Genomic DNA, 24778 nt, shown 5'->3' with positions numbered 1-24778 from the left:
GCATTTTTGCCCACAGAACTGCCACCCACTAGATTTTTTTTTTTGTTTCTTGCACCATTCTCTGTAAACTCTCGAGGTATTGTGTGGGAAAATTCCAGGAGATCAGCTGTTTCTGAAATACTCAAACCACCCTATCTGACACCACAATCATTCCATGGTCACAATCACTTAGATCACATTTCTTCCCCCATTCTGATGTTTGGTCTGAACTACAACTGAACCTCTGGATCATGCCTGTGTGCTTTTATGCATGACTTGCCACCACATGATTGACTGGTTAGATATTTGCATCGACGAGCTGATGTACAGGTCTGCCTAATAAATTGGCCACTGAGTGTACATTGCTTAGATGTTTTATTAAGATTTTTCTGCCTTTGGCTAATTTCTGATTTAGTGGCACTGTCAGCACAATTGCACGTTCATTGTCATTGTCATGGATGATAAAATCATGACTGTAAGCACATCATCAACAATAATTCATGTTTATAACTAAAAAAAAATTCCATTGTGGTTTCCATTTTATTACTTATAAATTATTTCCTTATCATAAATGTGGTACCTAGAAACAAACAGTATTTATGTTATAGATTAGAAATGTTAATTATTTAGTTTATACATAATTTATTTTTAAAATCATTATGTATATGCAAAGTAATCTTGTGAAACTGATCTGACTTTATCTTCTGTTTTGCTTTGTTTCACACTCAGAATGTGAATGTGCCCATGTCGGCAATCATTGCGATTCAGAAACTGGCCAGTGTGTCTGTCCTCCAAATACAGTGGGTGAAAGGTGTGACAAGTGCGCAGCGAATTTCTGGGGTCATAACTTAATCAATGGATGTAAAGTAAGTTTACCTAAAACTCCAGATATCACAATCAATAGAGGTTCTTACAACAAAATACATAGACACCATGTTATTTTGCATTTATATTAATAATTTGCTGTATATACAACAAAGAAAATTTTCAAATCTGCTTTCAATTTATAAAAGAAAAGTTTAGACTTTAAAGTAACACACACAAAATGCTTCAGGAACTCAGAAGGTCAGGCAGCATCTATGGAAATGAAGAAATAGTCAACATTTCGGGTTGAGACCCTTCTTCAGGACTGGGAAGGTAATGGTAAGATGCCAGAATAGAAAGGTGGGGGGAGAGGAAGGAGGACTTGCTAGAAGGTGATAGGAGGGCTGGAGAAGAAGGGATCTGATAGGAGAGGAGAATGGACCATGGGAGAAAGGGAAGAAGGAGGGGCTCTAGTTGATAGGCAGGTGAGGAGAAGAGGTAAGAGGCCAGAGTGGGGAATAGAAGAAGAGTGAAGGAGGAGGGAAAAAAATAACCGGAAAGAGAAATCAATGTAGATGCCGTCATTTTGATAGGTTCCTGCATGGAATATGAGGTGTTGCACCACCAAACCTCATTGTGGCAAAAGAGAAGGTTATGAACTGACATGTCCGAACAGGAAAGGGGATAGGAATTAAAATGGTTGGCCACTGGGAATTTCAGCTTTCAGCAGATGGAGTGGAGGTGCTCAGCAAAGCAGACCTTTTTATTTTGGCGTCTTCCCCCTTATTTTCAGTCCTGAAGAAGGGTCTCGGCCTGAAATGTTGACCTTTTATTCATTTCCATAGATGCTGCCTCACCTGTCGAGTTCCTCCAGCATTTTGTATGTATTGCTTTGGATTTCCAGCAATCGTTTGTGTTAGACATTAAGGTACTTTTTGCTCTCGTGAGAGAGATACACCATCCCATTTAAGTTCTGGGCTGATAGATTGCACTGATTGACACCCAGATCTTTACTCACTTTGTTCTAAGAAACTTGTCATTATCAAATATTTTGAGTAGCTCAAGTGAATAGTCATCTTGTTATATCTTTTTGCTTCATATTTGAAATAAATTACAGAAAATGCTGGAAACCTTCAGCAGTTTAGACTGAATATCTGGGAAGAGAATTATAATTAACATTTCAGCTTGAAGATCCTTTGTCTGAAGTAGGAAAGGAAGAACTGGGTAAGAAAAAATTTTCAGTCACAGAGAAGGGTAGGGATAGACAGACAGGAAATTTCTGAGAGTGTGAGACCAAATGAGTTAAGACAGCATTTGGAATCAGATTAATCTTTTTATGTCTTAATTCAACTATTTTGCCAACATTTGAAAGTATTCCATTTGATATGGTTGAGACTGAGTTTGGAGTAACTTTAAATGTATTTTGTTACTGATCCGTTAGTTCTGAAATGCAAAGAAATGTTCAGTGGTGAAACATTAAACAGTGCAAAAACATTGGAATAGTGTAATAAAGCTTTGAGAGTATATTTTGTACGCTGAGGTGAATGTATTATGTTAATGTCAATGGCATATTAAAATTGATTAGCTGTTAATTGGATATTAATTCATAGAATTTCCTAACATAGTTGCTAAATGATTTTAAAAAGATTACTTTAATAATGACTTTGCTCAATGTCATGACATTTGGACCCTCAGCTGAGTTTTGGAGCTCATATGTTTGGCCTTTATCAGTTCTGCCAAATTCCATCTCTGTAACATCCCTTGTCTTTGCTTGAAAGCTCCTGACGTCCTAAGTACATTTTCTTCTTGACTCATAGATTTGATTCATCCCAATGTAATCCTGGCTGGCCTCCCGTCTCTTACTTTAAGTAACTTGAACTGTTGACGATCTCTCAGCTCATGCCAAATCCTTGTTTACCTACCCCTCAACTATCAGGCTTTTGAACCAGAGGGTACAACTTCACTCAACTTCACTCATCCCATCACTAAACTGTTCCCACAACCAATGGATTCATTATTGCTTATTTATTATTATCTTTTATTACTAATATTTCTTTCTTTTTGTATTTGCATAATTCGTTGTCTTTTGCACATTGATTGTTGGCCCTGTTTGTGCAATTCTATTGTGGTTATTGGATTTATTGAGTATGCCCACAAGAAAATGAATCTCCGGTTGTATGCGGTGACATATACATATGTACTTTGACAATAAATTAACTTTTTACTTTGAACCCAGCACCACTGTGCTTACCTACAGCACAGTGCAAAACCTCATTCAGAATCCTGGGGTTTACACCATCTGGTCCAAGACATTTACCTACCTGCAGATATTTTAGTTTCCCAACCTTCTTCTTCCTAGTAATAGCAACTTCACTGACTTCTGTGCCCTGTCACTCCCAATCTTCTGGCACACTTCTAGTGTCTTCCACAGCGAAGACTGACGCAAAATACTTATTCAGTTCATCTGCCATTTCCTTGTCCCCCATTACTACCTCTCCAGAGTAATTTTCCAGCAGCCCGATATCAACTCTTGCCCCTCTTTTACTCTTTATATATCTGAAGAAACACGTGTATATAGCTAGGATGCCTATGACTTTTGCACAGTACAGTAGCAATTTTACACATTGCACTGTACTGCTGTCACAAAAAAAACCAAATTTCATGACATACGTGAGTGATGATAAACCTGATTCTGATATGGGTCTGTATTGGGGACTGAGAGTGGGAAGGGGGCAGGGAAAGGGGAGAGAGCAGGAAGTACCAGAGAGACATTCTGTAATGATCAATAAGCCAATTGTTTGGAATCAGATAACCTTGCCTGCACCTGTGTCGATTTCTGCCCCTGGCACTCCTCTGCCACGTGTCCCACGCTCCTTCCTCAGCACTCCTTCCTTGCCATTCTGAGCATCCTTTTCTCCCACCAGATATAGAGCACTCTCACTATATATATATATATATATATATATATATATATATATATATATATACACACCTAAAACTTTTGCACAGTACTGTATCTGCATGACCTCCCAGTTAAACAATATCTTGATTTATTAAAAATACTATATCTTTATTTTTAAGTCCTTCCCTATTTCTGCCATCTCTTCCCAAGAACTGCCCAGTGAAATGAATGGATTTACTGTACCTAAGGGAGTCCAATGTAATACAGAATGTTTGTGGAGATATCCCACTGTGTAAATCATGAGGTGTTACGATAAAGTCATGTTTCCATTTGGGACTCCTTGAAGAGTATGCAAGAAACCCACTTTGAAGAAATCTATAACTCTTGTTCAAAATATTATTCATTATTTATTATTAGTATTTGTATTTGCATAGTTTGTCCTCTTTTGCACATTAGTTACTTGTCTGTCTTCGTGTGTAGTTTATCATTGATTCTATTGTATTTATTTGTATCTACTGTGAATCCCCACAAAAAATGGAATCTCAGGTAAGATATACATGCTTTGATAGTAAATTTATTTTGAACTTGCAGCATGATATTAAAAAAATGGCTACAATTTTAGGATTTGCACTTTCGCAATACGTCTTGGATGTCAGCAATGGTAATCATTTTGCCAGCATATATTCTTGCATGGTTTTCTGTGTTTCAGCCCTGCAATTGCACTCCTGTGGGATCTTTAAACCTTCAATGTGACGACGTAACAGGCTGCTGCTTCTGCCGACCAGAGTTTACGGGTGATAAGTGTAACCAGTGTAGGACGGGTTACTGGAATTACCCACAGTGTAAACATTGCGACTGTAATCTGTCCGGCACAGCAAGTCACACTTGTGATGAGATGGGAGTTTGTTCATGTGCAGAATATAGTGGGCAGTGTAACTGTAAGGTGAGTCTTTCGCAACATGGGGATAATTTCACAACACAATTCCGTAATAGCATTATTTTATAGCATAGCTCACTGCCTTTATGAAACTGACTGACAAAATTTGGGGTTTATTTCATTGTTTAAGGCCACTGGTTTTGGTATCAAAGAAGATCAAATATTATTATTTATATAAAGGAAATAGAATTAAAATAATATAGAATTAAAATTTGCAATGGCTGCTATTGGTTCCAGTGCACATCATATATTTGCCGTGTGTTTCCCACAATTTAAATACGGTAATCTGACTAACATTGCCCCGTCTGTTCCCAAACTGTTGAATCTGATTTTTTTTTAAAAGCTGTCAGTCATTTCTTATGGGGCCAGAAGAGGCTCTTAGTGATTATTTGCAATTATAATTGGTTTTCTTGTTAGCCAGGGGAAACAGGATTGACCCTCCAGGCCACATTAGGATCATCCCACACTTCCAGTCCTAGTCTCATTTTTCTGACTGACATTTGGATTTGGTATGGATAGGAGAATTTACAAGGAGGAAATCGTTCTCCATTTTGCACCTACTTGTATGAATAACCATATGAATGGTTAACCTGAAACATGGGCTCTCTGTGCAGACTTGCATTTCCTACTTTCATTTTAGATTCCAGCATTTCGGGTTTCTTTACAACTGAAAAATGAATGCAAAGTAGCAATTCTGATTAGATTCTGTCCACTTCTTAAGTTTTTACTCGATCTACATGAAAAATTACAATCTGGATCTGTCTTTGCTAAATTCCACCCTTAGCTACAAAACATACAGTTCAGAGCTGAATTAGAAGTAACTTTATCATTGTGGATAATCAGTGTAAGCGAGATTGATTTGAAAACGATAAATCAAATGGCATTTTTCTATCTTAGATGTGAATTTATCCAGTTTCGATGATGATTAATTTTCATAACCTGGGTAAATGAATGCAATGAATCATATGCTGTTAACAGTCTGGGTCTGAACTTTGTCATGTTATAATAACTGAGAGCTTCCATAGAATTTTTTTGAATGACTGGCATCCTGAGAATCAAAACTCCTAAGTATCTGATTATGTAATATTGTTTTAAATTCAATAGCGTGACTTTTTTTAATTTCTGCTTCTGGCTGGGAATCATGGCTACTCAGAGTACAGATGGGAAAATTATGCTTTGGGCAATGTTTGTAAAACTCACAAATATTTGGACAGTATTTGCATCTATTTTAATTTGTTAATAATTTATGTAAGGCGTATGTCTGAATTTCCATTCTGTGGTTTTGGCTGATTGACCTCCTTTCTGGAAGTGTAAACTCGTAAAATTATTCTTGGGTATCTAAAGTCAGGATCATACCTCAATTTCAGCTGAATTACTACAAAAACATTGAAGCATTCAATAGTATTTTCTAAAAAAAATGAAGTATTTTTGCAATTTAGTTTGAATGTTAAAGCAACTAATTTTCTTGTGCAGACTAATGTGGAAGGGATTAGTTGTGACAGGTGCAAGACCGGTTTCTTTGCGCTCCACTCAAGCAATCCATATGGGTGCAGTAGCTGTTACTGCTCAGGTGTGACTTCACAATGTACTGAAGCAAAAGGACTGATGTACAGGAAAGTAAGTGAAATGCTGATTGTTTCTGCGATTGATGCAGTATTTTTAGATAATTGCTTCTCTGTAATGGCTAATGTAATTGTTTACCATAACTGCTTGTAATAATCTATCAGCAGGCAAAAGGATCCTTGAATAATTTGTAAGTTTGCTATCATAATAATAACTGAGCATTTGAAACTTGAATTAACATTACTTAATTTGAATGGAACGATGTAGGCAGATAAATTTGTTTTCCTTAGTACGGTGCTTCTCCATTGTGTCTGAAGACGACAGGAAACCTGTGTGGGAGAGTTTTTAATGCAGAAAAGCAACTGTATTGCGACTGTTCCATGCTCTCAACCTCAGAAGTCTGGGTCCAGTGGTACGAACAAGCATTACAAACTAGGGTCTTCCTTGGTTACAGTGGATGGCCATGACGTCTTCTGTGCCTTGTTATGCCTTGGCGCTCCATGGAGTGTTGCAGAACCACCTTCCACCGCCCAGTCTGCTAGAGCTGACCTAGCATGTTAGGACAGGCAATTCCCCATCTCACTGGGTGTGGGGGTACCCTCACCTGGTTTAGCCCGCCTGTCAAAGTGGCGTACCAGAGTGTGGCCGCTGTCAGATGCAGACAGCTACTTGGAGCCACAGGTGAGAGCAGAGTGTCTGGAGGGGACCAAAGGTGAGTGAGCTGCCCTGGAATGGAGATGACAAGCCTCTTTGCCAGAAGTATTAGCCCTCCCTGGACACCCCTTATTGTGTGTGTGTGTGTGTGTGTGTGTGTGTGTGTGTGTGTGTGTGTGTGTGTGTGTGTGTGTGTGTGTGTGTGTGTGTGTGTGTGTGTGTGTGTGTGTGTGTGTGTGTGTGTGTGTGTATGAACCGACTCCCCAAAGCCTCTCCACCATCTACAAAGCTCAAGTCAGGAGTGTAATGGAATACTCACCACTCCCCTGGATGAGTGCAGCTCCATCAACACTCAAGAAGCTTGACACCATCCAGTACAAGGCAGCCCACTTGATTGGTACCACTTCCACAAGCATCTAAACCCCTCCACCATCGATGAACAGTTGCAGCAGTGTGTACTATCTACAAGATGCACTGGAACAGCACACCAAAGCTCCTAAGGCAGCACCTTCCAGACCCCACGGCCACTACCATCTAGAAGGACGAGAACAGCAGATACCTGGGAACAGCACCACTTGGGAAAACCCCCTCCAAGTCACTCACCTTCCTCACTTGGAAACATATCGTCGTTCCTTCATTGTCGCTGCGTCAAAATCACGGAATTCCCTCCCTAACAGAACTATACCTACACCTCAGGAACTGCAGCGGATCAAGAAGGCAGCTCATCGCCGCCTTCTCAAGGGCAACCAGGGATGGGCAATAAATGCTGGCTTAGCTGTTGACGCCCACATCCCATAAATGAATAAAATAAACAAACACACATATACAAATAACTTGCTGCAAGTTTGTTGCTGAACCAAGTTGGGACTTTAATTTTCATAATATAATTGTGCTTTTTGAAGTAATGTACAATGCTCATTATCGTTTAGTCCTTTAGTCCTGTTGTACAAAATATTGAACTGAGGGCTGTTATTTAAATGTAGCATTTCCCCATTGCATGCACTATTCTCTTGCAAGTGCAGTATTTAGTCATAAGTGAAACATAAGGGGTAGATAACAGAGACAATTTTCCACTTTTTCCATTATGTGGGAAGGTAGTATGAATTTCTGCTCCATCTACTCCAATATTGTTGAGCTTAGCATCGACTGGCTGGACCTTTGGCCACAGGTTGATATATTATTCTTTGTGTATGTCTACATAGGGCAGTGCTTTGTGGGTTGAAATATTGTGAAGCTATCATTCACCCTTTCCTCAATAACAAATGGTCTCTATCAGGATGTATGTTCACAGTTTAAGTGTGTTTTGTTTGACTGTAGCAGTGGCTAATACCAGGTCACTGATTCAGGGTAATTGTTTTTAGCAGTAGTAAGCCTACTGATCTTCGCAAATTCTTACCATAAAAATCTGAATTAAAATAAGCATTTTATACTTTTGCCACATCTAACAAATAGCATTTTTTTTTTAAACTTGCAGCTGATTCTTAAACCTGGCCAGACTGTCCTGGAAATAGTAAATAAATTCAGTGATCGAAAAACAACAGATGGCGTCTTTTATCAGCATCCAGAAATTGTAGCTGATGTCGCAAGAGTGATCAAACATCTTCACTACGAGCCTTTTTATTGGAAGCTTCCAGAACAGTTTGAAGGGGAAAAGGTAATTCTCCTCACTTTGATATTAAATGGATTATTTTGATTCATTACCACACCAGCTGATGAAAACCATTGACTAGCTCAGCGACCGGAGAAGTGAGGTTGAATTGATGAAGGCATGTGTTGTACAAGATGTATTTTATGGTGGTACTAATGTGCCAAGAGATAATGTCTAGTGGTGATAAATGTCTACTATCAAGCTGTGCAAGTTCAGTACATTTTCCAATGAAGCTACTACTGCCCAATATCATCTCAGTTTAAAGGAAGAGTTTTCAAATGTTTGCACTGTGATGACTTCATTGGATACAAAGATTTATTGTAATTATTTCCAGAGTGCAAATGATGGCCATAGTAACAGCTATTTTGTAATTAGCAGTTAAAAGAAAGAAAAGAAAAAAATGATGAAATATGAAAGCAAGCTAGCCAATAATATCAAAGTGGATAGTAAACATTTTTTTCAAGTATGTTAAAAATAAAAGAGAAATGAGAGTGGATATAGGACTGTTAGAAAATCAGGCAGGAGAAATAATAACGGGGGACAAGGAGATGGCTGATGAATTAATTATTTTGCATCAGTCTTCACTGTGGAAGACACTAGCAGTATGCCTGATGTTGTGTGTGAGGGAAGAGAAGTGAGTGCAATTACTATTACAAGACAGAAGGTGCTCAAAAAGCTGAAAAACCTAAAGGTACACAAGTCACCCGGACCAGATGAACTGCACACTAGGGTTCTGAAAGAGGTAGCGTTAAAGATCGTGGAGGCATTAGAAATGATCTATCAAAAATCATTGGTCTTTGGCATGGTGCCAGAGGACTGGAAAATTGCAAATGTCACACCACAACAAGGAGATTACAAGTAGGATAGATAAAGAGGATGCAGTGGATGGTGTATATTAGGACTTTCAGAAGGTCTTTGACAAGGTGCCTCACGTAAGGCTGCTCTTACCAAGTTAAGAGCCGATGGTATTACAGGAAAGTTACTAACAAGGTTAGAGAGCATTGGCCAATTGGTAGGAGGCAGTGAGTGGAAATATAAGGACCCTTTTCTGGTTGGCTGCCAGTGACCAACGGTGTTCCACTAATAGAAATAAATGCAGACTATTTTCTAAGCGGGGAGAAAATCCAAAAATCTGAAATGCAAAGGGGCTTGGGAGTCCTTGTGCAGAACACCCTACAGGCTAACTTGCAGGTCAGGTTGGTGGTGAGGAAGGCAAATGCCATTTTAGCATTCATTTCAAGAGGTCTAGAATACAAGACCAAGGATTGATACTGAGGCTTTATAAGGCACTTGAGTATTGTGAACAGTTTTGGGCCCCTCATCTTAGAAAAGATGTGCCGGCATTGGAGAGGGTCCAGAGGAGGTTCACAAGGATGATTCCAGGAATGAAAGGGTTATCATACGAAGAACATTTGATGGCTCTGGGTCTGTACTCACTGGGATTCAGAAGGATGAGGGGGGAGGGGAGTCTCAGTGAAACCTTTCGAATGTTGAAAGGCCTAGACAGAGTAGATGTGGAAAGGATGTTTCCCATGGTGGGAAAGTCTAGGATAAGAGGGCATAGCCTCAGGATATAAGAGCACCCTTTCAAAACAGAGATGTGGAGAAATTTCTTTAGCCAAAGTTTGGTGAATTTGTGGAATTTGTTGCCACATGCAGCTGTGGAGGATGGGTTGTTGGGTGTATTTGCAGTAAGGCAGAGTATGATTACAGTATGTTCTTGATTGGACATGGTATCAAAGGTTACAGGAACTGGGGTTGAGGAGGAGAAGAAAAAAGTATCAGCCATGATTAAACAGCGGAGCAGACTCAATGGGCCAGATGGCCTAATTCTGCTTCTATGTCTTATGGTCTTAATGAATTGTGATCATTATGGTTTTTGTTAGCCAGATATATTAGACTGACTGTCATTTGTCTATTTTATTTTAAATATTCAATAGTCTTCACAGGCATATTTGGGAATGTTACCATAAAATTTACTAACAATCTAATCTAATTGAAAGTTTCAATGAATGGCTTAATTCTTCAATTGCACAGAGCTCCTTCCATGGCCATCATAATCTGTGCTTTTCAACTCGAAGTGAGCATTAAGCATGTAGAAATCTCAATCCTTTAGTTTCTGAACAGATATTCTCAGAATTCTTCCTTTTGTAACAAAGGACTGCAGGCTATAGAATTCCTTGAATAGCCCACACTTTCAAATGTCACAGAATTAAATTGTGGAAATGCAGCTGCAACTTATGACATACAATTATATTTTGGATCATGCATATCTTGGACCCTGAGCACACAGTGGTGTTGTCATGCTGTCTGCATTTGACACTGCTCTAGCCATATTAGACAACATGTGCTCTCGTTTGCTTCAAAATCCAAAGATTAGTTCCCTCGTCCAGCCTGCAGTGACTACATGCCAATTTTGTGTTCTCTGTCAGAAGGGTTGGCTAAGTATCAGAGAGGCTTAACGCTGTCAAGCTCATAGGCGTTTGATGGTTACCTCAGCCACTCTACATTGAATGTGCTATCTAGGTGACATCCAGGCCTAATGTTACAGGCAAATATTTCCTGTGCGTTTGTCAAGTGCGGAAATATCATGATTGAATTACTCGATGAGCTGCCAACTGATCTAAAGTAATGAGTTTGAATCTCACCAAGGTCACCAAGCGACACAATCCTTTTTTCATTTACTGTACTATTATTTAATCCGGACACACAGACTTTCACTATCCCAGATTATCCTCCTTTGCTCTCACTTTGAGCTGACGTGGGTCGTGGATTTCTCTGGGTTGGTGGGGATGTTGCATTGTGTCAAGGAAGCTTTGAGAACTTGTCGCCTCTTTTTTAAAAAATTATTTTTTTATTAGTTTTTTCTATACATTTTACAAATTTAAAAACCCCAAATTACAATAAGGAACATTGATACAGTGCAAAATTAAGCATACAATGACAATATGCTACAAAGGAAGAGAATTTAACAAAAAAGCACCTAAATTAAAGACAAGTAAACTTAGTATCCTCCCCAAGCCCCACAACACAAAAAAAAACTCCAGACCAACCACAACACAATATAGAGAATATAAATCAGGACAATCAAACTCCCAGACTGTGAATACACTTAGCAACAGAGGATAATAATGCCTACTACCAGAGAAAAAAAGGGAGCCGAAAGCAAGGGACCGAAAAGAAAAAAAACCCTAGTCAAGAGGAAGGTTATGAAAGTACTCGATAAAAGGTCCCCAGACCTTATGGAACTTTAGATCCGAATTAAGAACTGAGTAATGAATTTTTTCGAGGTCCAAGCAGGCCATAATGTCGTTAAGCCATTGAGCATGGGTGGGCGTGGCAACATCTCTCCATCTAAGGAGGATCAAGCGTCTAGCCAGGAGAGAGGCAAAGGATAATATTCAGCATTTGGTCGGACTCAGACGTAAATCTGTCTCGCCCCAGAAACCGAACAAAGCAATTAAGGGGTTTGGTTCTAGGTGCCGATTCAGAATATACGATAACGTAGTGAAGACATCTTTCCAAAATTTCTCCAAGCTAGGACAGAACCAGTACATATGAATGAGAGAGGCAACGCCCCTCTTGCATTTATCACAGAGCGGACTAATGTTAGGGTAGAATCGAGATAATTTAGATTTAGACATATGGGCTCTATGAACAATCTTAAACTGTAAAAGGGAATGGCGCGCACAAAGAGAGGTTGAGTTAACCGATTTGAGAATCGAGTCCCAGCTCTCATCAGATAAGGAGGTATTTAAATCCTGCTCCCAGGCCATTTTAATTTTATCCACAGGGGCCCGTCGTAAGGCTGCTAATTTATCTCGGATAATTGATATTAAACCTTTACCTAGTGGATTAATGGAAAGAAATAAGTCCATAGCATTTTTCGCAGGCATTTCAGGAAAGTTAGGAATTAAAGGAGCAATAAAGTGTCTAATTTGGAGATATCTAAAAAAATGAGCATTGGGCAGATTGAGCTTTACAGAGAGCTGCTGAAAGGAAGCGAAGCGATTATCAATGAAAAGATCTTCAAAATGTCTAATGCCCTTCCTATACCAAACATGGAATGCTGAATCGTACGTAGTAGGCAAAAAAAGGTGATTATGTACGACAGGGCTGGAAACAGAAAAACCATGGAAACCATAGCATTTCCTAAACTGAGCCCATATACGCAAAGTGTGTCTAACAAGAGGATTAGCTATTAATCTGGACAGACTACTAGGGAGTGCAGAGCCAAGAAGTGCAGAGGTAGATAATTCTTTAGTGGATCTCAACTCCATTGCCACCCAATTAGGGCACTCGGGTTGGCCATGGAAGAAAGACCAAAAGGTAGCACAACGTATATTAGGTGCCCAATAATATAAATGAAAGTTAGGTAAAGCCATGCCACCCTCTTTTTTAGATTTTTGGAGATGGATTTATTAATTCTAGAGCGCTTATTCTTCCACAGATATGACAAAATAATAGAGTCTAAGGAATCAAAAAAAGATTTAGGAATAAAAATTGGGAGAGATTGAAATAAGTATAAAAATTTGGGGAGAACATACATTTTAACAACATTAATACGACCTACCAAAGACATAGATAGAGGTGACCATTGTGCCAGACTCTGCTTTATAGTATATGAAAGATTGGCAAAGTTTTCATGAAAGAGATCTTTAAACTTCCTTGTGACTGTGATTCCAAGATAAGTAAATTGATTATGGACTACTTTAAAAGGGAGATCACGAAATGTTAGTTCTTGTGCTTCTTTATTAATTGGGAAAAGTTCACTCTTATGTAAATTAAGTTTATAGCCAGAGATCTGGCTAAACTGGTCAAGAAGTGAAAACATTAGAGGTAAGGATGTAGACGGATTTGAGAGAAAGAGTAATAAGTCATCAGCATAAAGAGAAACTTTATGCTCAACACCCCCTCTCCAAATCCCGGTCAATTCAGGACAATTTCTAAATGCTATCGCCAAAGGCTCTATAGTCAGATCAAAGAGAAAGGGACTTAAGGGACATCCCCGACGGGTGCCACGTTTGAGATTAAATACCTGGGATTTCTGAAAATTAGTTAAAACAGAAGCAGTAGGACACAGGTACAGCAATTTGATCCAAGAGATGAAACTTTGACCGAGGTCAAAAGGTCAAATTTTTCTAAGACTGCAAAAAGGTAGTTCCACTCTATACGATCAAATGCTTTCTCCGCATCGAGGGAAATAACACATTCAGGAATCCCAGTTGGAGGTGAGTATAAGATATTAAATAAATGCCGAATGTTAAAAAAAAGGGAGACGGTTTTTGATAAAACCTGATTGGTCATCAGAGATAATAGAGGGAATGACGGTTTCTAATCTATGAGCCAAAACTTTAGCTAAGATCTTTACATCAACATTGAGCAAAGAAATCGGCCTATACGAGGAACACTCTGTTGGGTCTTTGCCCTTTTTTAATAGAAGAATAATAGATGCCTCATTGAAAGAGGGTGGCAGTTTGCTATAATTAAACGAGTCAGATAATACTGAAAGTAACTGAGGAGAGAGAAGTGAAGAGAATGAATTATAAAATTCTACAGGGAACCCATCAGGTCCAGAAGATTTCCCTGAGGACAGTGCAGAGATTGCAAAAGATATTTCTTCTGATGATATAGGCGCATTAAGTTTGGCTTTAAAATCAGATGAAAGTGAGGGAATATTCAGATTCTTTAAAAATTGATCAACAGAGATGTTGTCATTCAAAGATTCAGAGAAATAAAGCTGAGAATAAAAATTTTTAAATGCGTCATTAATTTCTAAATGATCCGATGTAAAGTCTCCGTTCTCCTTCCAGATCTTTGTAATATGTTATTTGGCTTTGGAACGCCTCAGCTGATTGGCTAGAAATTTACCAGACTTATCCCCATGAATGTAAAAGCGACTCTTGCTTTTGAGAAGTTGGCGTTCGACAGGTTGAGTAGACAGAAGATTAAATTTAGTTTGGAGTTCAACACGCTTCTTGTATAGTTCAGGGTTCTTAGTTTGAGCATATAGTTGATCCGATTCTTTAATCTGGTTAATGAGGTCTAATCGATCTGCACAGGATCTTCTGTTGAGATTTGCTGTGTAAGAGATTATTTGATCCCTCAGGTATGCTTTCATGGCATCCCAGACAATCTGGGATGACATTTCAGGTGATGGTATTCGTGTTAAAATAAAAGGTTATCTGATCCTTAATAAATTTTAGAAAATCATCATCCGATAATAAAGTTGAATCAAACCGCCAGTGTTTATTCCTCTGAGGGAGACCAGGAAAGTTCAGAGAGAGAGTAATTGGGGCATGGTCAGAAATCAGTATACTCTGATAGTCACAAGAGTGGGCAAATGGAATAAGTTGGTTGTCGAGTAAGAAATAGTCAATTCTAGTGAAGGTATGGTGAACATGTGAAAAAAAAAGAATAATCCCTCTCAGTAGGATGAAGGAAACGCCATATATCAGAGATACCAAAATTAGAGAGAAACAATTGGATAACTAAGGCAGATTTAGTAGGTGATCTGGTAACAGAGGACGATCGCTCCAGATTAGGATCTAACCAACAGTTGAAGTCACCACCCAGTAAAAGAGAGTATGAGTTTAAGTCTGGTAGTGAGGAAAAAAAATGTTCAAAAAAGTTAACATCATCAAAGTTGGGGGCATACAGGTTTGCTAGTGCAACTTTAGTGTTATATAGTTTACCAGAAACAATAATAGAACGGCCATTTGTATCAGATATTTTATTATGGAGTTCAAAAGGAATATTTGAGTTAATAAGAATGGAGACTCCCCTAACTTTAGCGGCAAAGGATGAGTGAAAATGCTGACCCGCCCACTTTGACAGAAGCCGGGAGTTATCAAAACAACGAATATGAGTTTCTTGAAGGAAAGCAATGTCAGCTTTGAGTTGTTTAATATGTGAGAATACCTTCCTCCTTTTAACAGGGTGATTCAGTCCCTTTACATTCCAGCTCACGAATTTAAGTGCACTAGCCATTATCAATTACTAATGCATAAAAGGCAGCAGGCATATAAAAAGTCAAGCTATACAGTAGCAGTCTGGGAGCAGAGATGTAAACATAGATTCGTAAAATCAAAACATAAACATGTCCTGAGCAATAAAGAAAAACAATAAATACAGTGAGTGATGTTGGAACTGGAAAATCCACCCCACCCACACAACCCAAAACTAGACGGCTACCAAAAAAAGCAGCTAGCTCTACCAAAAAAATTAACCCAAATACAACTTCCAGATCTGTGTCATTAACAACAGTTCCGTATAAATACTATAGCAAATAGTAACTAGTTTATGCACTAGAAAACATAACTACAAATTGGAACATCTTCTGCAGAAATATAAAACTTAATACAGAGAAAATCGGAAGAAAACCAAAACTAACCTACCCGAGAAAAATTATGGAAGAATAAAGTAAGAGAAAGGGTAAAATAAAAGGAGGAAGGGGAAAATTATAAATTCAAGCAGAGTACTTATCAACCATTTACAGAGAGGAGAAAAAAAATCAAAGATTAAAAAAAGGTGAAAAAAAAGGAAAAAAAATAAATAAAAAGAAAAAAATAAATCAGCAATTAAACTGTGAACCAACAAACAGGGAGGCCTTCGATAAAGACTTCAAACCTCCAAAACAAGTTAGAGTCAGTTGTAGAACTCTATAGATAAAGTTATACAAGAATAAAATAGATTACACAAGTACTATTTAAACGTCCATAGGGAAACATTAAGCACAGAATGTCTATTTAAAAAAGACACACCAAATCCAGGGAGAGATTGTCAACAGCCCTTAGAGTTTCAATGAATAATGTCTGAGTGATTTAAGTAAAGTCTGAGTCCAGAAAAAGTAATTTTACTACGAGAAGTACTTATCCACCATTTTAGGAGGTCCGATCGGCTTCCGAAGATGACTGGATAGCCGGAAGACTTGCAACAAATGCCTCAGCCTCCTTCACTGACTTAAGCCACTTATATTTTCCAGTATTAAGCTTGATTCGTAAATCGGCAGGAGTGCGGAGAGAGGGTTTAAAACCACGATCATAAAGCACTTTCATTACGCCTTTAAACTCAGGGCGCATCTTTAAGGTCTGGGGTGCAAAATCTTCCACAAAGCGAATGATTGTATTTTGGAAAGTAAAAGTACCTCTGTGACATGCCTCCGTAATCAGACGCTGTTTTACCTGGTATTGATGAAAGCACAAAATTACCGGTCGCGGGCGGGAGCCCAGAATTCCGGGGGGAACATAGACCCTGTGTGCCCTTTCGAGCTCAGGCGGGTTCAGAAGCAAGTCTTTCCCGAATATCTCACAGAGAAACTCGGCGAAAAACCACGGTTGATCCCTGTTCGGTGGTCTCTGGCAACCCAAGAATTCGGAGGTTACAACATCTGCTGTGATTTTCGAGATCCATCATTTTGGAAAGGAGTTTGTTACATTTTTCCTCTAGGCTGGAACAGAGAGTCTCCAAGTATCGAACACGACTTTCTAAATCTTCAGAAGTCAAATCGATGCGAGATAAGTGTTCAGCATGTTCGTCCACTCTATCATTGATCCGATCCAGTTTGGCTTCCAGCTGTTTGAAAACGGTTCTAAATTCCTTTAAAATTTCGTCTCGGAGCTGTTCGAGCACAGTGAGAGTCTCAGCCGAGAGAGCCGGAACTTCCTTTCTCCCGGATTTAGAACTCTTGCTAGACATTGTAAGGTAGATGTGTTCACAGGCAAGTAAAAGAAACCAAAAAAGTTCCTAACTAAGGTTTAAAAAATGGAGACATTTAGTGCAAAGATAGCGACAGTAACGGAACAAAAGTTCGGAGCAGCTAAGCAATCGCCATCTTACCGGAAGTCCCCAACTTGTCGCCTCTTGATTTATCTTTCTGTGATTAGGCTTGGAGCAGGGTGTCTGATACAGCAGGCATGTGAATATTGTTCCCTGTCCAGCTTAGAGTAATCAGAGCTTCAGTGCTTGGGATGGATAACAAAGTTGGTCTGCATATCCTGCCAGAGAGTTTGGACAATGATAATAGTTCCACTGCAGTGCTGCGAAGGGTTTGCTTCAGTTAGTCTCTGTCTGTAAAGCATATAAGAGGGCAGGAATCACTACTGAAAAAGTTTATACAATAATTTTGAACAGAACTGCAATATTTTGTACCAATTTTTATGATAGTTTCTGATCTCTGGTATTCTCTGTTTATATTCTAGTATTTTTGAATCTGTTCGTAAACGATACAGTTCAATGACATTTATCTTTAATAAGCATAATCTTAAAATAATTTATTTTCCTTTTTCTCTTCTATTTAGTCCATGGAGGAAGTAAGATCCATGTCACTCGAGCTGCTTTTTTGGTTCTTTTTTTTTCTTTGCTGATTGAGGCACAGCGATCTCAATGTAAACAAATTAAATTATATGAGTGTCTGTCTCAAGTTTATATGTGTACCTTCCCATGACTACAAAGTACTACCTTGATGAGACCTCTGTGGTCATGATATGCTCCAGTCTGAGAGGGATGAGGAGAATAATTTCCAGAGGTCTTGGATTTAAAGTGATTGAAAGCATTTAGCTAGGTCATACACTGCCAACTGGCTGCACCAGTGATGGTTTGGTGTGTCATATTAAAGGGGTGAATACTTAAGCAATCAATTACTTTGTGTTTTATATTTGTAATTAATTTAGGTAATTTTGTAGAGATTTGCTTTCACTTTGACACAAAAAAATCTTTTTCTGTAGATCAGAGTCAAAAAAAGCCAAATTAAATCCATTGTGATTCAATGTTGTAAAACAATAAAACATGAAAACTTCCAAGGGGGATTAATACATTTTATAGGTACTGTACTGGTTATATGAAGCAATACCTTGTCTTTAAACATCTGCTGAACTGGAAATTCCTAGGTACCTAGGACAGATGGACGAGTATAGTATTCCCATCTATTGTAATCCAAAACTACAGACCAGTGGAGAACAAATTCTCACTCTCTGGGTTGGGATATAAATGTCACAAGGCAGATGCATCAGGAGACTTAAACCCCTTGGTAGGGCAGTATGAGTTGAAGAATTTCTTCAGCCCTCAGCAAAGTCTTTTTTTTTTTGCAGAACTGTGTTTATTCCATGATTGATTTCATAACTCTAGTACAAAATCAAGTGGTTTATTAAGGTTCTGGCATAGCTCATTTGATGTGACTTTCACTGAGAGCTACAAGGGATGCAATAGGCAGAATTTCAATCAACTCTGGGACTTTCACGATTAATCCTCTTTACATGGGGGATCAGATGGATTATGATTTTATGGCCTTTCCTCCAGAGATGATAGGGGTTCTGCAGATGGAATTCTGCAATAATCCAGCCCAAACTACAGTTCTCGCTAAAAAGGAGCCTTACTTTCTGGCCAAGGGTGGTTTGGGGATCAGAAATAAATAAACTAATCAAGGCTGTTAATCTGGATAAATGTTTCATGAATATTTACAGGGAACCTTTATGTCCTTTGCAAGTTGTAACACTTGTCGTACACAATTGTTCAACAGAATGTACTCAATTTACAAGTCATTGTACTTTATTTTCTAGCTCTTTGCTTATGGCGGCAAGCTGAGGTATGCCATTTACTTTGAAGCTAGAGAAGAAGTGGGTCAGTCCAGCTATGAGCCACAAATTATTCTGAGAGGCGGTCCAACAGGAGAGATGGTTATTGTGCGCCATTTATCTGCACCTCAGATTGGTCAGCTGACCAGACATGAGGTGGAGCTCACTGAGGTATGGTATTTAATCTCAAAACTTGGAAAAAGGAAAATGTTGATAGACTCCCGAGAAGGGAAATCGTGTCCATAATGCTGTTTTGTGCTTTAAGAATGATTGTGTCCCTTCACCTTTATCAACTTCCAAACAGAAACCTGATTCAAAGCTTCAGGATTCTTTCTGAAAGGGTAATCTTTTAAACATCATGTACGATTGCAAAATGACATCCCAGCTACCAAAAAAAGTTGAATTTCCCCATGGGGATGAATAAAGTATCTATCTATCTATCTATCTACTCCAATACCCTGACTGATAAAGGCCAGCATGCCAAAAGCGTTTTTCCCCACTCTGACTATCTGTAATGCTGCTTTTAGTATACTCCTATGACCCTCTATCCCACAGCACTTCTCAGGGCCTAACCATTCACTGTACAATTCCTACCATGGTTTGACTTACCAAACGGCAACACTTCACACTGTTCTGAATTGAAAGACGCTTGCCATTTCTAGGCCCCCTTACCCAGCTGATCAAGATCCCCCTGTAATCTCTTCACTTCTTCACTCTATTTTAGTATCATCAGCAAACTCTTTTTTTTTAACCAAGAACTGAGCCACCAAAATTATTGGTAACATTTGTGTGTGTTTGTGCTGGGTAGTTAATTCAGAAGCTCTGGAATATTGAACTTTTGGCTGATTTTGTAAACAAAGAATTAATGATATTTGATAATTATCTCTGCGTGTTTGTTTGCCTCACAAGTACCAGCACTGGAAGTTAATATGAGTGTCTGTCTCTGGCTCTTGATCTCAGTGCCTCATCCACACCTGCCAATAATTCCTCTTGTCAACGTGCAACTTAGCTTTTTAGTCACAACTGTCCTGTTATTCTCATAAGTGGAAACTTGAGCTTTATCCTAATAATGAATACAACCTCACTCAGATAAGCTATCTCACTATTTATCATACAGTTATCTTATTTAGTAGTCTATCGTATTACTGTCAGGCATACAGTCCATCCTCATACTAAGTTACCAGCATTAAGCATAATGAGGCATCCACTATTTTGGTATGAAAAATATATTGAGAGTTGAGATGTATAATTACATAAGAGAACAGCAGTGATAAAAAGAAACCATGTATTATTATTTATTTAACAACTTGCAGACCGTAAGATCTTAGAGCAGAATTAGGCCATTTGGCCCATCGAGTCTGCTTCGCCTTTTCATCATGGCTGACCCATTATCCCTCTCAGCCCCAATCTCCTGCACAGAAACACAATATTTTTGTAGCTCAACAACACACATAAAATGCTGAAGAAACTCAGCAGGCCAGGCAACATCTCTGGAAAAGTGTACAGTCGACATTTCGGGCTGAGACACTTCATCAGGACTGGAGAAAGAAAAGATGATGAGTCAGAGAAAGGAAGTGGGGAAAGGGGACGAAGAACCACAAGGTGACAGATGAAACCTGGAAGGGGAAAGGGATGAAGTAGAGAGCTGGGAAGTTGATTGGTGAAAGAGATACAGGGCTGGAGAAGAGGAAATCTGACAGGAGAGGACAGAAAGCCATGGAAGAAATAAAAGGGGGAGGAGCACCAGAGGGAGTTGATGGGCAGGTAAGGAGATGAGGTGAGAGAGGGGAATGGGAATGGGGAATGGTGAAAGAGGGTGTTTGAGAAATTGATGTTCATGCCATCAAATTGGAAACTAACCACACAGAACAAAAGGTGTTGATCCTTCAATCTGAGTGTGCCTTCATTGCAACAGTAGAGGGGGCCATGGAGTGACATGTCAGAGTGGGAATGGGAAATGGAATTAAAATAGGTGGCCACTGGCAGATGGAGCATACGTGCTCGGTGAAGTGGTCTCCCAATCTATGTTGGGTCTCACCGATATACAGGAGGCCACACCAGGAGCACCGGATACAGTAGATGACCCCACAGACTCACAGGTGAAGTGGCACCTCATCTGGAAGGACTGTTTGGGGGCCTGAATGGTAGTGAAGAGGGAGGTGTAGGGACAGGTGTAGCACTTGTCCCGCTTGCAAGGATTAGTGCCAGGAGGGAGATCGGTGGGGAGGGATGAATGGGCAAGGGAGTCGCATAGGGAGTAATCCCTGCAGAAAGCAGAAAGTTGGGGGGAGAGAAAGATGTGGCCAGAAGCCACCCGTTTTAATTCCACTTCCCATTCCCATTCTGACATGTCACTCCATGGCCCCCTCTACTGTTGCGATGAAGCCACACTCAGGTTGGAGGAGCAATACCTTTTATTCTATCTGACTAGCCCCCAACTTGATGACATGAACATCGATTTCTCAAACTTTCAGCAATGCCCCCCCTTCACCATTCACCATTCCCCACTCCCATTCCCCTCTCTCAACTTCTCTCCTTACCTGCCAATCACCTGTCTCTGGTGCTTCTCCTTTTCTTTCTTCCACGGCCATCTCTCCTCTCCTATCAGATTCCCTCTTCTCCAGCCCTGTATCTCTTTCACCTATCAACTTCACACCTCTTTTATTCACCCCTCCCGCCTCCAGGTTTCACCTATCACCTTGTAGTTCCTGATAAAGGGTCTCGGCCCAAAACGTTGGCTACTCTTTTCTCACAGATGCTGCCTGACCTGCTGAGTTCTTCCAGCGTTGTGTACGTATTCTTTGATCCACAGCATCTGCAGTTGTATTCTTGTATTTTTTTGTACCTTGTAGTTCTTCTTCCCATCTCCCCACTTTCTTACTCTGACACTTCATCTTTGGTTCTAGTCCTACCGATGGGTCTCGACCTGAAACGTTGACTGTACTCTTTTCTATAGATGCTGCCTGACCTGCTGAGTTCCTCTGGCATTTTGTGTGTGTTGCTTGGATTTCCGGCATCTGCAGATTTTCTCTTATTTTTAGTATCTCAGGCCATCTGGGTGCTGTTTCAAATCACCCTGATCTTAATTGAGGTGAAAAACAATGTTAAGTAGATTTTTATTGCAGTTTAATTGCCGTAATCAATTGGAGCAATAACCCGTTGACACACCTGATCAGATTCCAAGACCTGTCAGTGTGATTTGCTCCTTGCTCGTAGAGCTGAAAATCTACTACAGACAGTTCAAAGCCATCCTTTCATTCTTTTATGCTGAACATCTATCTGATAATTAGATTTAAGGCTACACAACCAATGGGAGTAGACAGTTTGCAGAACCAATAGGAGTTCAGGTTGGTTGTGTTAAACAGTTCTTTGCTAGAAGTACTGATGCCTTTTTATAGTATTTTATTGCATTGAATAATCTCAATATTCTTTTGAGTGTAGAAGTATCCAAGTTCATCAATGCAGTAGTCATAAAATCAAAGACCAGTTAATTTTAAACGTGAGAGATTCTGTAGATGCTGGGAATTCTTCCAGAGCAACACATATAAAATGCTGGAGGAACTCAGCAGATCAATTTGTGTTTTTTTTTAGTTCAAGATATAATTCTGATCAAAAGACTAAAAGAACTTTGTTTTCTTCAACTGTGATTTGAAGTCATAAATGCACATACTAACCCACCAGAATGAACACTGCCATTTAAAGGTCCTTTATTGTAAGGTTTCTTTATTTTTGTCTTATAATGACATGATTGGCATTTTAGAATACAAATAATGTGTCCAATTCTTGTGTTTCTAAATTTCTGGCTATTAAAATTCATTTTTGAACCTCTGACCTTTCTGACTGAATGTTTGTGAAAAACCATGCATGGCATCGTGCAATTCTAGATTTTAAGATTCATGTTAATCTTCACATGAAATAATTTGTATCTGACAGTGTCACATTCCAGAAATGCTGCGCTAAAATCAAAGACCTTGCCAACTTTTGTCAAATTAGAAATTAAAATTCACTCAGAGCATGAATTCACTGCAGCAAATCTGCTACCATTTTAATTTTTCTATGGTGGATCATTTCACTAGCTGTGAAATTACCCTTCATACCTGCATAATAATATGAGTTAATAAAATCATTGCGTGGTTATTTTCACTGATACTACTTTCCTGGTGGGAGCTGTGCTCAAAACTACATTGTTGTACCTTTATCTCTGAAACATTCTTTTTTTTTAGGATTATCAACCATAAGAGCAGAATGACTATTTATTGTGATAAACCCATTATTAGGATTCATAGAATTCTTGCATTTGTTTCAAAATCTAATTATTTTTGAGTAATCGTTACCATGAATGTTAATTAAATTCTAAACATTATTTCTTTAGCATGAATGGAAATATGCCCATTCACCAGATGGCAGACCTGTGTCTCGCCAAGACTTCATGGATGTGTTATCTGACATTGAGTCTATCCTCATCAAGGCATCTTATGGGACTTTTATGAGACAAACCAGGTATAAATATGGATAATCATAGGAAATGGAATAAGGATATTGAAAATATAATTGCAAAATGTAAAGTATTGCCCTGCTGAAGTTAAATTCTAAGATCTTGTATTCCTGAGTTCAATATTCTGCTAAGAATGAGTGCAAAGCTGTCCAGTATTTTGATGTTTACCAACAGCCGAATAAACTATTTGCTTTTATTAAGAAAGAATGACAAAGTTCACCTCAAAACATTTTTAAATAAGATTTTTACACTTAATAACAAAGGCTTTACTATTTGATGTTTCACGGTGACATGCTGCCAATATCAATGCTGCAAAAGCATGCTTCACTTAATTAGATTCCTTTATGTGATGCATTCATCAAAATGATCTGTTTCAATTATTTGAAATGTTCATATGTTCAGGATCTGCGTAACTGTCCACATATTGCAACATTTTCTTTTGTGAATTCTATCAGATTAAAAGACCATTTCATTAGTCAGAACTGTTTACCCATTAAGAAAATCCTACTGTTTTAAGAAATTGTTAACATCAAGTCTTACAAATTGACAATGACACTTATCTGTGGAGAAAGAATTTATGGAATTATTAACATGTAATTGTATTCCATTAACAAAAACTGTGGCTTTGAATTTCCAGAACAAGTGTCAACTGAGTATGTATTACAAGATGAAGTAGTTTGCTAAACATTGCTATTGAAGTTCAGCTTGGCTGATTTAATGTACAATGATGAGCTGCATCTATGGCTCCAGCATTTCATATATTTACCATAAAAATGCAATTTGGCATAAAGATGCATGGCTTAATGTCTTTAAAAACACAATAAAAGAAGTTTCAAATCACATGCACAGATGGTTGAACAATTTTACCAAATCCATTATTTGTCTTTGCCTAGGATCTCTGAGATCTCTATGGAAGTAGCTGACATAAGTGACAGCTACTCAGTGGCAGAAAGTGCCCATCAGGTTGAACAATGCTTTTGTCCTGAAGGATATTCTGGCCCCTCATGTCAGGTAATGTTGATAGAGTTTGGGATCTAATGAAATAAAAGTGAAGCAAAGCCAAAATTTCATTTTGTTAACCAAAACAGATAAATACTGATAACATAGAAATTATTGTAATGCACATTTTGCAATGTCCTTATAGCTCAGTTTTTTGTTGTTGTGCTTTGTAGGCGGAATTGGATATGTTTCACAATTTTTGCATTGAAGCCAGTAATATATATGC

General features: G+C 38.8%; 1 protein-coding gene across 2 annotated transcripts in view; it reads left to right on the top strand.

Moving 5' to 3' along the window:
* The window catches only part of lama2 (laminin, alpha 2), a 374730-nt gene that overhangs the window by 235857 nt on the left and 114095 nt on the right, over positions 1-24778 (top strand). For both annotated transcript variants that reach the window (XM_073057306.1, XM_073057305.1), the window contains exons 22-28: positions 709-845; positions 4395-4628; positions 6096-6239; positions 8314-8493; positions 19044-19229; positions 23431-23558; positions 24447-24564. In XM_073057306.1, coding sequence (XP_072913407.1) covers positions 709-845; positions 4395-4628; positions 6096-6239; positions 8314-8493; positions 19044-19229; positions 23431-23558; positions 24447-24564 — 1127 coding nt within the window. The remainder of the gene's footprint in view (positions 1-708; positions 846-4394; positions 4629-6095; positions 6240-8313; positions 8494-19043; positions 19230-23430; positions 23559-24446; positions 24565-24778) is intronic.

The sequence above is a fragment of the Hemitrygon akajei genome, chromosome 9 (assembly GCF_048418815.1).
Source record: "Hemitrygon akajei chromosome 9, sHemAka1.3, whole genome shotgun sequence".
NCBI classification, from domain to species: domain Eukaryota; kingdom Metazoa; phylum Chordata; class Chondrichthyes; order Myliobatiformes; family Dasyatidae; genus Hemitrygon; species Hemitrygon akajei.
This window is presented reverse-complemented; position numbering and strand designations above follow the sequence as displayed.